The sequence below is a fragment of the Ursus americanus genome, chromosome 6 (assembly GCF_024610735.1).
Source record: "Ursus americanus isolate L20-20 chromosome 6, mUrsAme1.1.p, whole genome shotgun sequence".
Classification (NCBI taxonomy): Eukaryota; Metazoa; Chordata; class Mammalia; order Carnivora; family Ursidae; genus Ursus; species Ursus americanus.
Window position 1 is genome coordinate 71315203 of NC_142132.1, and position 17395 is coordinate 71332597.

At 44.0% G+C, this 17395-nt stretch overlaps 1 protein-coding gene across 3 annotated transcripts in view; it reads left to right on the forward strand.

Annotated features, from left to right (window-relative positions):
• Positions 1–17395, forward strand: part of TBCE (tubulin folding cofactor E) — a 75809-nt gene that overhangs the window by 47524 nt on the left and 10890 nt on the right. For 2 of the 3 annotated variants that reach the window (XM_045783721.2, XM_045783722.2), the window contains 4 exons: positions 7993–8178; positions 12332–12420; positions 15416–15515; positions 17289–17391. In XM_045783721.2, coding sequence (XP_045639677.2) covers positions 7993–8178; positions 12332–12420; positions 15416–15515; positions 17289–17391 — 478 coding nt within the window. The remainder of the gene's footprint in view (positions 1–7992; positions 8179–12331; positions 12421–15415; positions 15516–17288; positions 17392–17395) is intronic. The other variant, XM_087863136.1, reaches the window with a different exon arrangement.

Here is a 17395-nt window from a genome sequence, read left to right on the forward strand (position 1 = left end):
CTTTGGTTAGATTTATTCAAACCATTTATTTGGTTTTTGGTGCAATTGTAAATGGGATCGATGCCTTAATTTTTCCTCTTCTGTCTCATTGTTGGTGTCTAGGAATGCAACTGATTTCTGTGCATTGATTTTCTATCCTGCCACTTTACTGAATTCCTGTATGAGTTCTAGCAGTTTTGGGGTGGAGTCTTTCTGGGTTTTCCACATAGGATATCATGTCATCTGCAGAGAGTGAGAGTTTGACTTCTTCTTTGCCAATTTGCATGCTTTTATTTCTTTTTGTTGTCTAATTGCTGAGGCTAGGGCTTCTGGTACTGTGTTGAACAGCAGTGGTGATAGAGGACATCCCTGCCATATTCCTGACCTTAGGGGAAAAGCTCTCAGTTTTTCCCCATTGAGAATGATATTCTTTGTGGGTTTTTCATTGATGGCTTTTATGATATTGAGGTATGTATCCTCTATCCCTACACTGTGAAGAGTTTTCAGCAAGAAAGGATGCTGTACTTTGTCAAATGCTTTTTCTGCATCGTATGGTTCTAGTCCTTTCTCTTACTAATTTAGTGTATCACACTGATTGATGTTGAACCTGCCATGCAGTTCAGGAATAAATCCCACTTGGTCGTGGTGAATAATCCTTTTAATGTACTGTTGGATCCTGTTGGCTAGTATTTTGGTGAGAATGTTTGCATCCATGTTCATCAGGGATACTGGTCTGTAATTCTCCTTTTTGGTGGTGGGGTCTTTGGTTTTGGGATCAAGGTAATGCTGGCCTCATAAAATGAGTTTGGAAGTTTTCCTTCCATTTCTATTTTTTTGAAACAGCTTCAGAAGAATAGGTATTCATTCTTCTTTAAATGTTTGGTAGAATTCCCCTGGGAAGTCATCTGTCCCTGGGCTCTTGTTTGTTGGGAGATTTTTGGATTATTGCCTTAATTTTCTTGCTGGTTATGGGTCTGTTCAGGTTTTCTATTTCTTCCTCGTTCAGTTTTGGTAGTTTAGATGTCTCTAGGAATGCATCCATTTCTTCCAGATTGTCTTTTTTGTTGGCATATAATTGCTCATAATATGTTCTTATAATTGTATTTTTTCAGTGTTGGTTGTGATCTCTCCTCTTTCATTCATGATTTTGTTTATTTGGGCCCTGTCTCTTTTCTTTTGGTAAGTCTGGCCAGGGGTTTGTCAATGTTATTAATTCTTTCAAAGAATCAGCTCCTAGTTTCATTGATCTATTCTACTGTTCTTTTGATTTCTATTTCATTGATTTCTGCTCTAATCATTATTAATTTTTTAAAAGATTTTATTTATTTATTTGACAGAGAGACAGCCAGCGAGAGAGGGAACACAGGCAGAGGGAGTGGGAGAGGAAGAAGCAGGCTCATGGCAGAGGAGCCTGATGTGGGGCTCGATCCCAGAACGCCGGGATCACGCCCTGAGCCAAAGGGAGATGCTTAACCGCTGTGCCACCCAGGCGCCCCTAATCATTATTAATTCTCTTCTCCTTCTGGGTATAGGCTTTATTTACTGTTCTTTCTCTAGCACCTTCAGGTGTAAGGTTAGGTTGTGTATTTGAGATCTTTCTTGTTCCTTGAGAAAGGCTTGTGTTGCTATATACTTCCCTCTTAGGACTGCCTTTGCTGCATCCTAAATGTTTTGAACAGTTGTGTTTTCACTTTCATTTGTTCCATGAAATTTTTTAAATTCTTCCTTAATTTCCTGGTTGACCCATTCATTCTTTAGTAGGATGCTCTTTAACCTCCATGTATTGGAATTCTTTCCAAATTTCCTCTTGTAATTGAATTTGAGTTTCAGAGCACTGCGGTCTGAAAATATGCAGAGAATGATCCCAATCTTTTGGCACCAGTTGAGACCTGATTCATGACCCAGGATGTGATCTCTTCTGGAGAATGTCCCATGTGCACTAAAGAAGAATGTGTCTTCTGTGGCTTTAGGGTGAAATGCTCTGAATATATGTGTGAAGCCCAGTGTGTCCAGTGTGTCATTTAAAGCCCTTATTTCCTTGCTGATCTTCTGCTTAGGTGATCTGTCCATTGCAGTGAAGGGAGTGTTAACGTCCCCTACTGTTATTATATTATGGTCAATGTGTTTCTTTGATTTTGTTATTAAGTGGCTTATATATTTGGCTGCTCCCATGTTATGGGCATAAATATTGACAATTGTTAGGTCTTGTTGGCTACACCCTTTATGATACAGTGTCCTTCCTCATGTCTTATTACAGTCTTTGGTTTAAAATCTAATTTGTCTGATACAAGGATTGCCACCCCAGCTTTCTTTTGACGTCCAATAGCATGATAGGTGGTTTCCTCCCCCCACTTTCAATCTGGAGGTGTCTTTGGGTCTAAAATGAGTCTCTTGCAGAAAGCATATCTATTGGTCTTGCTTTTTTACCCAATGTGATACCCTGTGTCTTTTGATGGGGCATTTAGCCCATTTACTTTCAGGTAACTATTGAAAGATAGAAGTTTAGTGTCATTGTATTGCCTGTAAGGTGACTGTTACTGTATATTGTGTCTGTTTCTTTCTGGCCTATGTTACTTTTGGGCTCTTTTTATTTAGAGGACCCCTTTCAGTATTTCTTGTAGGTCTGGTTTGGTAATTACAAATTCTTTTAGTTTCTTTTAGTTTGTCCTGGAAGCTTTTTTTTCCCCACTCCTTCCTTTTTGAATGACATGTTTCTTAGATACATTGAATATATTTATATTCACATCAGATGTTTTATATTGAGTATATCCTTATTTCAAAAGTTGACTTCTTTTTCTTTAAAGTTTTTATTTAAATGCCAGTTAACATACAGTATAATATTAATTTCAGGTGTGCAATATAGTGATTCAACACTTCCATACAACACCTGATGCTCATCCCAAGTGCGGTTCTTAATCCCCATCGCCTATTTAACCCATCCCCCCACAGCAATCAGAGAACAAGAAGAAATAAAAGGCATCCAAATTGTCAAGGAAGACGTAAAACTTCACTACTTGCAGGTGACACAATATTCTACATAGAAAACCAAAAGACTCCACTAAAAAATTAGTAGAACCGATAAACGAATTCAGTGAAGCCACAGCATAGAAAAGCAATGTACAGAAAACTTTTGCAATTCTATTCACTAGTAACGCAGCAGAAAGAGAAATTTAGGAATCAGTCCTGGTGAACTACCTGATTTCTGAAAAGTATAAAACACTGATGAAAAAAAAATTGAAGATGACCTAAAGAAATTCAAAGGCATTCCATGCTCATGGATTGGAAGAACAAATGTTGTTAAAATATCTATACTACCCAAAGCAGTCTGCACATTTAATGCAGTCCCTATATGTGAAACCCTAGTTTCACAGAGCTAGAACAAACAATCCTAAAATGTATATGGAACCACAAAAGACCCCGGATACCCAAAGCAACCTTGAAAAAGAAAAGCAAAGCTGGAGGCATCACAATTCCAGATTTCAGGTTCTATCACCAAGCTGTAGTGATCAAAACAGTATGATATTGGCACAAAAATAGACACATAGATCAATGGAGCAGAATAGAGAACCCAGAAATGAACCGACAACTATATGGTCAATTAATCTTCAACAAAGCTGGAAAGAATATCCAAAGGAAAAAAGACAGTCTTTTAACAAAAGATGTTGGGAAATTTGGACAGCCACATGTAGAAGACAGGCCCAGCCAGCCCCCTTTGATTACAGGCCACCTTAGCCCAGGTGCCAGTCATCTGACTGGAGCCATCTTGGATTGTGAAAGCTTCAGCTGACTCCCAGCTGAGTGCAGTCACCCGGATCATGTCACCTGACACCAGGAGAAACAAGAACAGCTCAGCTGAGCCAGGCTAACCCACAGAATTACAAGAAATAGCAGACCATTGTTTTAAGCCACTATGCTTTGGGGCAGTTTTTATGTAGCAGTAGAGAACAACTTTGCCTGAGGTTGCGTGTGAACTTTATCTTGCGCATGTTAATAACTGTAGTTTTTCTTAGCAAAACTGCACATAGTGCATATGGTGAAATTGTTATGTCATGATGTCATTGGTGTTAGACACCATAGGAGCCCAACTGAACACATTTGGCGCCCCTGCTTGAGTGTGGCTTCTGGGATATCCCAGTATTTCAGAAGGTGTTGGCTTATGTTTCACAGCATATTAGATACAATATTGTATAGAAAGGACTGCTGCATTGATCTGTGTGTCTGTATAGAAAGGCTTACGCTAAGCAATGTAGTGATGGCTTTTTATCGCTTATTTAGTCCTTATAAATAACCTCATTTGATAGGGCTTTATAGATGAGGAGATTCAGGCTGACAGCATAAGATCAGCTGCCTGAGGTCCGTGTAACCAGTATGTAATGGAGCCCAGAAGGATCCCAGGTTTGCCCGACTCCAGAGCTGCCCCATCCCCGTCCTGCTCCTGCCTCGCATCTGAGGAACGTATCTGTTGGGGAGCCTGGCCGGCTCAGTCAGAAGAGCGTGTGACTCTTGATCTTGGGGTCATAAGTTTGAGCCCCACATTGGGTGTAGAGATTACTTAAATAAAAATAAAACTTAAAGGGAAGATATATGTTGATTAGAAATTTAATTTAGGTAATGTGCTTAATTTACCAAAATAAATCATTGATTTATATCTATAAGCCCAGAAGGAAATGTGGGAAAGGACTAGTAGTCAGAAATCCAAGGTTTTTGGTCATGGCTGTGATACGTCTAACAGTGGACACCAGTTTCCCCAACTGAAACGGGGCTGGATTAGATGAAAGCTTAAGGTGGGACATGAGGCCCACTGATGTCAGAATACCCTGGAGCATTGTTCTAAACAAGGAGATTCTTGGGATCCAGTAAGATTTTCAGATGACTCTCTGCTTTGTAAGTTATGTTTGAGAAGTCCTAGCCTGGATAATCTCTGAAGTAGATCCCTTTATAATTCTTAAAAAATGATGCTAACTATATTTGATCTCTTCAGCTGAGTAGCATAACTATGCTTCTTAAAACAGAACTGTGTGTATGTTTTTTTTAAAGATTTTATTTAGGGGCGCCTGGGTGGCTCAGTCGGTTAACCGTTGCCTTCGGCTCAGGTCATGATCTCAGGGTCCTGGGATAGAGCCCAGCATTGGGCTCCCTGCTCAGCAGGGGAGTCTGCTTCTCCCTCTCCTTCTGCCCTTCCCCCTGCTCATGCATGCTCTCTCTCTCAAATAAGTAAATAAATTAAATATTTTAAAAATATTTATTTGAGAGAAAGTGTGCCTGAGTGGGGCAGAAATGTAGGGGCAGAAGGGGAGGGAGAAGCAGGCTCCCTGCTGAACATGGAGCCCTAGCGGGGCTCCATCCCAGGACCCTGAGATCATGACCTGAGCCCTAGGCAGATGTTTAACCAACTGAGCCACCCAGGCGCCCCCAGAACTGTGTTTTGTACAATATGAACATCTCCTACAGATAAATGTAATATTTTCTAGGAAGCTTCTGGTAGTCTGTGACCCTCTGATATCACAACATATTGTACAGACTCAGAACTTGATTTTACTGCAACAGAGAATTTAATTTCCTGCATCATCAGTTCTCCCCTCACTGCTGGATTATTTTCAGCAGCATACAGATCTGATACGCCCACCCATCATAAGACATTCCCTCTTCTGATCCCCTGTGTTCCTGCGGCCTTTGCCCTGTGCTCTTCTCCCCTTTGCAGAAAAGCCCCTCGTGGTGAGAGTAGCCAGGGCTCCCTGTCTTTTCACTGTCTGGAACTCGCCCACCGGGCTGCTGCCCCACGGCTCCTACCAGGGTTAACTTCCGGCGCTAGATTCAGTGGCCAGCCTCAGCCGTCACCTTGCGTCCTTTCGCGGCGCTGGACCCAGCTGTCTACTTTCTTCACTGGCTTCCAGGACCCCACACTCTGAGGTGCTAACAACCTCTGGGCCCTTTCTTCTTACCCGTGGCATCACTTCTAACTTTTGGGCATCACAAGCCCCTTTCACGCTCTGGTCATCTCTGTTTTTTAAAGATTTTAACCCACTTCAGAAAAGTGTATGTTTATATGGATGAAATTTATCAATCTGAGTTTTCATCCTTTTTAATTATGGTGACTTCTAGGAAGCTTTGATTTCTTTAAGAGTCAAAAGTTTATGAGCTGAGATAGTGTTTATAATATAATTTTGGGCCATTTATGTATTTCGTCATTTATTCTCTTAGGTGATCAAATGATAATAACATTTATGACTATTTTATAGTGGATACTTAGATCACTCTGAAAATAAGGTCTCATTGCCATGATGTAATGCTGAAGCCTGAAATTTAACGGATCCAGAGACCCATTTAGAATCTCTTGAAAAGCCTGACAAAGTCGTCATTACATACAGTAATACAATTAGTCTTAATATTAAATCTACTAAAAATTGCTCTAAAACCACAATAGAAATTGTGGTGAAATATCCTATATTTCTATAGAATTCTTCCCACATTCTCTCTTTTAGCCCCATATTTAACTTTTTTTTTTTTTTAAGATTTTGTTTATTTATTTGACAGAAGGAGGGGCGTGGCGAGAGAGAAAGAGAGAGAACGCAAGCAGGGGGAGCAGCAGACAGAGGGAAGGGGAGAAGCAGGCTCCTCACTGAGCAGGGAGCTTGATGCGGGGCTCGATCCCAGGACCCCAGGATCATGACCTGAGCAGAAAGCAGATACTTAACTGACTGAGCCACCCATGTGCCCCATATTTAACCTTTTAAAATATATTTAGTCCAGGTTTGTTACTTTTAAAGATTTTGTACCTAGGCCTGTTACCCACAAATGTTTCATCTCTTTGTGTCCTTATTCAGTCTTCATCTGTGTACATGTGATTCCTCTATAGTTGTGTCATGTACAGTTTGGTTCAGTTTTTAGAAATCTCAACATTATTTTCTGAGTAATTGTATTAAGTGTTACAGCTAGAATTTTTAATGACTACATCTGTCCGGTTTATTTAATAGTTCCTATCCAGCTGGGCTTTTTTATGGCTTCCAGAGCTCCTCAGTTACAGACAAATGCTATTATACAGAATCTTTGTAAATGCAATTTTGTTTTTATTTTTAAATTATTGCCTGCTGACAAGTTCCCAGGAGTATGCTTATACAATCAAACCAAACCCAGCCTTGCAGTCTTTGAGGTGTTAGGATTTTTCTTTATTTTTTGCCAGTTTTGTTGAACATAGTTTCATTATTTGAATTTGCATTTCTTAATCATGAGCAAGGTAAAACTTTCCCCTATGGATTTAATACTTCTGTTTCTTATGTGAATTGTCTGTTCCGTATTTCTTGTCTGTTTATCTGTTGGATTTACTACACTTCCATAAACTCAGAACCCATTTTGATTGGACGTATTGATTATACATTTGTATATTACTTTCCCTTTTATGCTGATTTAGAATTTTCAGCAGAGAAAATTTGGCAAACCTTCAGAGCAATGCATTTATGGCCATTCGGGTGGATGATATTTTCTTTTTCTTTCTTTTTTAAAATTGTGTGATTACTGGGGTGCCTGGCGGGCTCAGTCAGTAGAGCGTGCAACTCTTGAGCTCAGGGTTATAGGTTCAAGCCCCACATTGGGTGTAGAGATTACTTAAAAATAAAATCTTAAAAAAAATTGTATCATTGCTTTTATTTGCTATTATATTTATAAACAAATTTGTAAATGTAGACATTTTACATTTGTGGCAGACTGACAGTTTATAAAGGATTTTCGAACATGTTATTTAAAAAAATTTTTTTTAAAGATTTATTTTATTTTAGAGGGGGAGAGAGAGAGTGTGTGTGTGTGTGAGTAGGGGGAAGGGTCGGGGGGAGGAGAAAGAATGCTCAAGCAGACTCCCCATCGCGGGGCTCAGTCTCACGCCCCCAAGACCACGACCTGAGCTGAAATCAAATCAAACACTTAACCAACTGAGCCACCTGAGCACCTCTCGAATATGTCATCTTATTTAAATGTCCGCATTGATGATATTTTATCGGTTCCATTTCTCTTTTTTCCCAGGCACCCAACAGGAGGATCCTTTATTCGTCCAAACAAAGTAAATTTTGGAGTGGACTTTCTCACTGCAGTTAAAAATCGCTATGTGTTAGAAGATGGACCAGAGGAAGATGGAAAAGAGCAAATTGTTATAATTGGAAATAAACCTGTGGAAACTATTGGTTTTGACTCTGTTATAAAACAGCAAAGGTACGTAGGCTTGATAACGGCAGAACTGACTTTGACGGTTTCATCACTGTTTTAGAATTGAAATTCAGCAGACTGTACGTTGATACTCAAAACTTTGCTTCCAAACTGGTCTGTCCTTTCTGCACAAACAGCAGATTGAAATCAGAGGAATCTGAGGACTGAGTCTTTGGGGAAATTAAAATTCTTAATTTAGTGTAGGGTTGTTGGGCTTTTCTGGATTGGAATTAAAACATTAGTTTACCCATCATTAATATTTGTACCAGCTGTCTTGTCTAATAAGTAATTGAGATTGACATTTTGGTCCTTTTCTATTTCATGGTGACATTTCTAGTGGGTCAGAATGGCAGATAGGTCCGAAATGGCAGCAGAGGTCTAAGTTGTTACCTGCCATGTGGCATGCTGGGCCTATCTAGAACCGAGTTAGTTTCCATCTCTGGATGCACACCCTTTCTTCCCTGGGGTGCTTGTGAAATTGCAGAATCCTGGGTCCCTTCCTAGACCTGGATCAGAATACCATGGGTTCTTGCTTTTAAGAAGTACCCCAAATTATTAAGAAACTCTGTACACTGTGGTTCTGTGAACAGAGGCCTTCTGCCCACTCCGATGCTCGGTCTGAATCACAGTGAGTAGAAACTCATGTTCCACAAAAACACAACTGCACAAGAACCTTCCAGGCGATGCAGGTTGATGGTCAGTACTGTGATGGTTGACCCTGACCAGGACAAGGCGGCCTATTAGTGCCCCCTGGTGGCCACAGTGGAGATACATTTGTAGCCACTTGGCGTCTTTTACTTTCTCTAAAAGTCTCTCAAGTCAAATAAACTGGTTTTGTTCAAAGTCCATTCACTACCTTATTTTGCCATTATTGTGACGATTTAACATACACCACATGGAAAGTGCACGTGGTGACCATGTTGAAGAATAAATTCATTTCTTGATACCTCTGCTTTTTCGCATGGGTGACCCGCATTAGCAACAACAAACTCAGAGGAACCATCCAAATACCTATAAACATAAAATGAAGAAATAAATTATGTTGTATTCACCCGTGGCAGTGAACGTGAGCAAAAACTACTGCTCGGTGCAACAGTACGGATGAAATCTCATTAACGGCATCCAGCCAAAGTAGTCACGCAGGAAGTACACCTTGAATGATTCTGTCTGTGTGAAGGTCAACAACAGGCACAACTGATCGATAGTGTCAGAAGTCAGGATAGACCGCTTGGAGGGGAGGAAGCAACCGTAAGGGGCACAAAGAGGACTTGCTGAGTTCCGGGGACGTGTTTCTTGATCTGGGTGGTGGTGACCTGTGCATATTTATTTAAAATCACAGAGATGTGTACTGATGTATAGGTAGGCTAACGCATATACTTTTCCTATATGGGATTTTTTTTTCAATAAAAAATATGTGAAGGAGGAAAACTCAGAATAAATCAAGATTTTTTAAAAAAGCAACAACTTGGCCGTTAATTACAAAGCAGCTTACACTCATTGTTGAGAATTTAGAAAATAGAAATTGAACAAAAGGAAGTCGTGACTCATGCTACCATTGAGAGGTAACTCATGGATATTTTTTGCTTTTTATCCTACTGGTTTACTTAGATTTAAAGAGCTATGTGCTTTATAGGGTTGGAGTTCTTTGCTTCATCTTCCCATTTAAAATGCAACTATTGGGGAAAAAAGTGCAAATGTTGAAATATCTCTTACCCCAAAAGAAGCACATTTTTTTTCTTACTGGTTAATCTGAATACCATGGCTCTGTGAAAATTGCAAACAGATTTTCCTCCCCTACCTTAAGAGCTACTGTCTAACTCATGAATTCTTTTGGTGCATGACCCAACTACTGGAATATCATGGCGTTCCATAATTAGCTAGCGTCTCCCTTGGAACTGACCCAGTGCTGGAGTCAGGCTGGGTTCAGACATTAGCTAAGCCACCTTTTAGCTCTGACACTTCCTGAGTTCTAAGCCTGAGTCTCCTCATTTATGAAACAACACCTAAGCTGTTAGACCTGCTGTGGATAACATAGGAGAGTGCGGGTGAATGCTGGTCCACTTGTAGCCATCATGGTATCTCCTTAATAATATCCAGCTGACCAGCTCTGAGTTTGTACCACTAAGACTTATAGAAATGGAATTTTAAAAAACCCCAATAAAAACCCCAAGTATGTATGACTTCTCTTGGAGACAGCTTTGGCTCCAGGGTGAGGTCTGTACTGAGGCCCGGGCTCCCAAGCTCTGTGCAAGGTTTCCCTGAGCACTGCAGCCAACACAGCCGGCACAGTGGGGTATTTTTAATTTTAGAGGGAAACAGAGGCCTCTGTTGGACACGGAGCAAACTACTATTTTGAGGTGGTTCATTTTCGTGATAATCCTACAAGTCCTTTTATTGGTGTCCCATCCCTGCAAAGCTGGGTTTTTGGTGTTCCTGTGATAAAAAACAAGTATCTCTCAAAAATCATCATGGAACAGGAAATGGAGGTAGTGATGTCCAATCTGATTCCAGGGTTTGGGAAGTTGTGTTGGGCGCAACTGACACTAAGTTTGTGGGTCACAAATAATTATTATGTTGTTTGGCTCTAACTACTTAATATAAACTGCAGTGTTTTTGTTTGTTTTCTTTTTTTGTTTTTTGACTTATGGTCATACTAAAAAAATTATTGAAACACCAAGGGCGCCATGAACTTGAGCCAGTTTGGGAACTTCTGCCCTAGACCTTTGTTGCTACCTTTCCCCCAGTTTCTCATGTCTGTAATAGCGCATGCCTGGCATTTTGATCAGAGTATTTCCCTCAAAGGTGGTCAGTTTTTTATTTTTATGAATACTTAAAAAATAACTTACTGTATATCAGGCAGTATTCTGAGGTTTTACAAACACTAAATTATAGCATTTAAAAAATAGTAAAAAGCACAACACAGAATTTACCCTCTTAACCAGTTTAAGTGTATAGTTGGGTAGCATTAAATACATTCACAGTGTTGTGCAGTCATCCTCACCGTCCATCTCCAGAACCTTCCCAAAATGACACTCTGCCCCGGTCAAACAGCAGCCCCCAGCCCCTGGCAGCCACCGTGCTGCTTTCTGTCTCTGTGAAGTTGACTCCTCCAGGGACCTCACATAAGTGGAATCCTATAGTATTGTCCTTTTGTGCTTGGCTTCTTTCCCTTGTCGTAGTGTCCTCAAGTTTACCCACGTTGTATCGTATGTCAGAATTCCCTTCCTTTTTAAGGCTGGGTAATATTCCATTGAATGGATGTACCACACTTTGTTTATCCATTCGTCTATCGATGGACATATGGGTTGTTTTCCCCCTTTGGCTACATCGGTAACACTGCTATGAACAAGTATGTAAACCACAGCATTTTATAGCTGTGGAATCTGAGCACAGAGATTCGACCTCCCCTAAAACCAAAGGAAGTGGTGGAATTGGGATTTGAACCCAGGAGGTAAGGCTCTAGACTCCATGTTCTAGATACCACACAGGCTCTTTCAATGAGTAGAAAATGCAGGTCCTCTACACTTAAAACGTGGCTTCTGAGATTACGTAGTAAAGCTGAAGAAACGCATGCTCTCCAGGGTATAACCCTAGAAGGACTTTCACATGTGAATGTGAGAAGCATACGATAGTGTTTCCTTCAGCCCTGTTGGGAATAATCTGAATGTCAGCAGAGGAGTCAATAAATTAATTGTGGTCTATAAGATGTAAAACAAATGCCGTAGAGTACACGGGTGGACGAAGCCCAATCTCACTGCTGAACAAAATACCGTTGGGGGAGAAAGTAGCCTGGAGGAGGATATATGCAATAGGATACCACTTACATCAAGTTTCATTATAGATGGAATGCTGTGGTTGTTTAGGGATACGGAAATGTGTAGTAAAACTATTAGACGCTTAAGTTTAACCAAACATCGAGTGTGGGGGAGCAGAGGCAGAAGGAATATCCTGGAATGGGACACGGAGGACTTTAGTTATATTTATAGTGTAACACTTTCTTTCTCTTCTTTAGTAAGGCTTTATTTCTGAAACTGGCTGCTGGGTACTGGTACTGGTTATTTTTGGTAACTTTTTATATGAAATACTTTTTAACTTTTTAAAGGGCCGGTGGACATGTACATGTTTATGCATACGTGTGAACTATATGTTTTTCATGCAGTCAGCTGAGCAAGTTGCAAGACATTTCTTTGAGGAACTGTGCGGTGAATTGTGCTGGCGACAAAGGAGCAATTGCCAAAGCATGTCCTAGTATCCTTTTCCCTGCGATCCTGACTTTGGACTTGGCGCTCACGCTGGACACGGCCAGTAGCCCGCCCGGTGCCCGTTCTCCCCGACTTTCTTCCTCAGGGCATCCGTCTCCCCGGGGCCAGTCACCACCCCGGGAAATTATTTACCTTCTCGGAGCGCTGTGCCTTCAGGTGAGGCAGCGTGACCCACCCCCGCCAAGGAAATGGGAAGCAGAGTGTCCGGACGGGGCTCGTCACACGGGCCGCACTTGGCTGGCGTCCGCCTTCTGCCCCACGCCGTCACCCCGCTCCTGAGTGCCCGGGGCCTGGCAGCCGGCGCGTGCGCGGACCGTGGGGTCCGGACAGGGCCGCAGAGGAGCTGGCGTCCTCGCCCGCGCCCGGGGCCCCCGCGGCAGCCCCGCTGGCCTGGCTTCGTGTGAGCGCGCAGATTTCTCCCGGTTCACGCAGCCGCGGGCGGCCTGGCACGGCCCCTCAAAACGGGCTTTCCCAAAGCGTGCTCTCTCTTCCCTGCCTTCTCCTAGAAGTGGTTTGTGGTTGTGTTTGCCCTACGTTGCTTTCATGTCCACAACTAAAAATATCGGAGATAAGTTTAAAAGAAAAATCCCACTGGCAAATGAAAGAGACTTTCTCGAACTTTCAAAGGTTTTCTCGCAACTCTTTAAGCCTGCCTAATCTGTGTGTGATAATTTCTGCCAAAGACAGTTGATAATCCGTTGTCTCTGAGGGAGGAGATGGCAGAGGAGCGGTAGTCTTGAGCCAGCTGTTTCTAGCTGTCCCTGTAGTGCTTGCTGTGTGGTGACAGAAGGAGAGCAGAGCTCTTCAGCCAGTGTGTCTGGGCTCTTGAACCCCTCAGCCTGGGGGTCTGTTGGGACTGGTCACCCTGCCAGTGAGCAGCCCCTCCAGGGGCCCCAGCGAGCTGAACCAATGTGGTCCCATCCTCTGTGGTTAGGGGAAGCAAAGCGGATGGAGTAGTTCGGTAAGGAGCAGGACGCCACAGTGGTGTGTGGAACGTTCTGTGATCTGCCTGGCCGGCTACTAAATGATTTCGGAAGATTGGGAGTTGGGTGGTTCCAGACTTACTTTCAACATATCAGAGAAGACGTGGCCAGTGGGTGGGTTTGGGAACATCAGTTGTTTGGTTGCTCAGAGTTGTCAGCAGGGTCCTGGGGAGTCAGCATCTTGCTCGCTGATGCTGTTCTTTCCCGGGGAAAACGTCCCCCGAGTCTTAAAGAGATGTGGTTTCGTGAGATAACCAAGTGATGGCTGATATTTGTGGGTACAGTGATGAATGTCTTCCAGTTGCTGATTGAATTCTCACCTGAAGCGGAAGTATTATCTGTGTCTGATCCAGTTGTCCCTTTGGGTGGCCGCTTTGAGGTCACTCCCTCCGCCGGGATGTCAGGCCGCGGGAGCACTGCGGCCCTGAGCGTGCCGAGCCCAGGAAGCTGCTCTGGAGAGGGGGCGAGCTGCCTCCTGCTCTGCCAGCCGGCTGTGTGCCGGGTTCTGCGAGCAGGAACCAGGTAGCACCGGGAGCGCTTGGCCTGTGCGTGCGCACGAGGGGCACTGCCTGACAACTGCCAGGTTGTTAAGAGTCGGTTTCAGGATGCAGGTGGTCTGTGTGCTCTGGATAGACTAGCAGGTGTGTTTCTAATCCTAGCCTACACGATGGAGAGTGTGAGTGAGGGAAGGATTAGTGGACTGGACCCCTACCCTTGCTAACCAACCCCGTGGTCCAGAGTTAGAAGCATCATGGAAATGAAAGGTGGCTGGAGCTTGATTTGAGGCATGAAAGCACCCCGCTGAGCAGTAGCAGGTGGGTCCAGATCCCCCCAGAAGCTCCCATTTCAGTTGGAGACTAGCCAAGACTTTGTGGTGGCCTGCAAGGCCCTTTGTGGTGTGGCCTGGCCCCTGCGGCCTTTGTGCCCTCATTTCCAGCACCTCCCATGCCCTTTATCTAAACCCGTTCTAACCTCAGGGCCTTTGCTTGTCTTGTTCTCTCTCCCCGGATGCTTTTCTCCCCGGTGGCATTTCCTCATTTCCTTTGGTTCTCTGCTCAGATGGCACCTTCACAGAGAAGACAGTCTTCCATGAGCAGCATACATGAAGTACCCACACACCCCTTTCCTGCGTCCTTGGCTGCTACTCTGAGCCTGTGTCTGTACGTGGCATATCGCAGAGGCATGTGCTTATCGCCGTCTCCCCGACCGCGACTGCTGTGTTCACTGCTCTACTCCTGGCCCCCGCCATGATTGTGGAACACAGGAACGAATGATTTCCCAGCATTGCACAGTTGTGCGTAAGATCCTCCTTCAATGGGTCCAGTCCTGTCCCAGGCTTCTCTTCCGTCTCTCTGCCCTGAGGGTTCTGCTGAGCTGTGCCCCCTCTTGATGGCACGTTCCCCTGAAGCATTCAGCTCGGGCGCCTTTTTCTTTCTGTCCTGCTGGTTTCTTCTTCTCTGAATTCCCAAATCATTCTTAGCACTTTAGAACCTTTGTCCACACTAACCCCCATCGTCTGTTTTGGGGGTGCTGCTAATGACTTGGGGGTCCCCACGGTGCAGAGTGGAACAATGCGCCGTAGGAGAAGGGCCGTGCGTGGCCATGAGGCAGCTGCCGGAAGGAGTGCCTAGGATGAGACCCGTGGGTACACCTTAGGCGCTTAATAGCTCATACTCGCCATCATTGTTTTTTTTTTTCTCCCTTTTGTTGGATATTGCTAGAATGGCTTAGCACTGGTGACGACGTTTGGTTCTTATTTACTTGACTGTAGATGTTTGTCTCAAGTTTGCAGCAGATGACAGTGAACGTTTTCATTTCTAAATGAAGAGTTGGGTGACTTAAGAAGGTAAAAGTAGCATGTGCTCATGAAAAACTTTCAAGCGGAATAGAGGGTGTCAGGTGAGAAGCTGAAGACCCGGGCTCCAGAATGCAGAGGTGAAGACACTTCCGTCTTGTGTGGATCTGTCTGTATTACTCTTCCTTAACGTGCGCTTCGAGATATCAGAAAAGTAGACTTGTCAAGAAACCTGTTGTCCTCGTGGGATGAAGTCCTAGATATTGCTGATCAGCTCGGACACCTGGAAGTTCTTAATCTCAGGTATGAACTCTTGGGCATCCATTTGTCACCTGGTGTAAAAACCTCTGATCCCTCCTTATTCCCTCACGGCTTCTCTGTGGGAGAGAGGGGGAGATGGCTTAGTGGAATTTTTTTTTTTAAGATTTTATTTATTTGATAGAGAGAGACAGCCAGCGAGAGAGGGAACACAAGCAGGGGGAGTGGGAGAGGAAGAGGCAGGCTCTCAGCAGAGGAGCCTGATGCAGGGCAGGAGCCTGATGCGGGGCTCGATCCCAGGACTCTGGAATCATGCCCTGAGCCGAAGGTAGACGCTTAACGACTGAGCCACCCAGGTGCCCCCGGCTTAGTGGAATTTAAGCTTAATTTCTTCTTCTTCTTCTTTTTTTTTTTTTTGTTTTTGAGTGCAGGCGAGTTGGGAGGGGGGTAGAGGGAGGGAGAATCTTAAGCAGGCTCCACGCCCAGTGTGGAGCACAACTCTGGACTCCATCCCACGACCCTGAGATGATGACCTGAGCTAAAATCAAGAGTTGGACACTTTTTAAAAAAATTAATTTGTTTTATTCTCAGTTAGCCAGCATACAGTACATCATTAGTTTTTGATGTAGTGTCCAATGATTCATTAGTTGTGTATCACACCCAGTGCTCATCATAACACGTGGACACTTAACTGACTGAATCACCCAGGCGTCCCTTTCCTTATTTATTTTTAAGCTCTCCCCCGAACATGGGGCTCGAACTCACGACCTTGAGATGAAGAGTTGCACCCTCTACTGAGTGAGCCAGCCAGGCGCCCCTTTTTTGGGGGGTGGAGGGCAGAATGTGTTTTACTTTTGGCTGGCTGGGGGATCGTTGTGTCTCTTGTGAGCCTAACCATGCAGGATGGGCCTTCTGGGGGAGTTGATGCTTAACTGGGGGGTAGGAGAGGGGCTGTGAAAAGTGCTTGTTCATTCAGAAGCTTCTGGCACTTCATTGCTGTTGGAATGAGCCATTTTGTTGGAATGCTGTTTCCTTTGGTTCTGATAAGGATCGTCCAGCAATCTGTGTGTTTCACTAATGGCACTGTTTTCCAGGCCTCTTCAAACACTGGGTTCGTTTCAGTCTTAGAACCCGATTCTCCGAGGGCTCAGCCAGGCTGAAAGTATGAAAGTACTCAAGCCAGCCTCGCATGGGCAGGTGGGCCATACCTGGGTCAGGCAGGTTCAGTTAGAGCGGAGAGTCAGGCCTCAATCAGTGGTGCTCCAAAGAGGGCAAAGGGTTGTGTCCTTTGACCCCTGGCGCCTCCTCTTCTGGAAGTAGGAGCTCATGTGGTTTCGTGGTACCTTCTTCACAGTGACTCAGGACTGAGCGCTTTCTGAGATTAGGATCACAAGACAGCGTGGAGAAGGCAGTGATTGATTTTATCCATCCTGATAGCAAGAGTGGCTTAGAGACTGTGGAGGAGCAGGACTGTAGCCCCGGGGCAGCGTATCAGCAGGATGCTGGAGAGGGCGCTGACTTTAGCGGAGTCCGGGGCCTTGCGAGGCTGGGGGCTGACCTTCGGATCGCCTGAGCCTTACGCTCAGCCCAGCTGCCCCGGTCCTCTGAGAACATCTGTGCACGTCAGGTACCAAAAAGTCGCGTATCGCAAATACTGAAAATGTAGTCTGGACTCCCTCGGTTTTTAATTAATTTCACTTTAAGGTCGAAACAAACCAAACTCCTCATATTAAATCTCAAACTGTTGCTTTTGGGGGCTTTCCCTCGGGCCTTCTGGGGAGCAGGCAGTCAACACATTGTGACTTCTTTTCTACACAGTGAGAATAAACTCCGCTTTCCCTTGGGTTCACCATCTCGAACCGGAACATTTCCTGCACTGAAGGTTTTAGTCCTTAACCGAACAGGAATAACATGGGCAGAGGTAA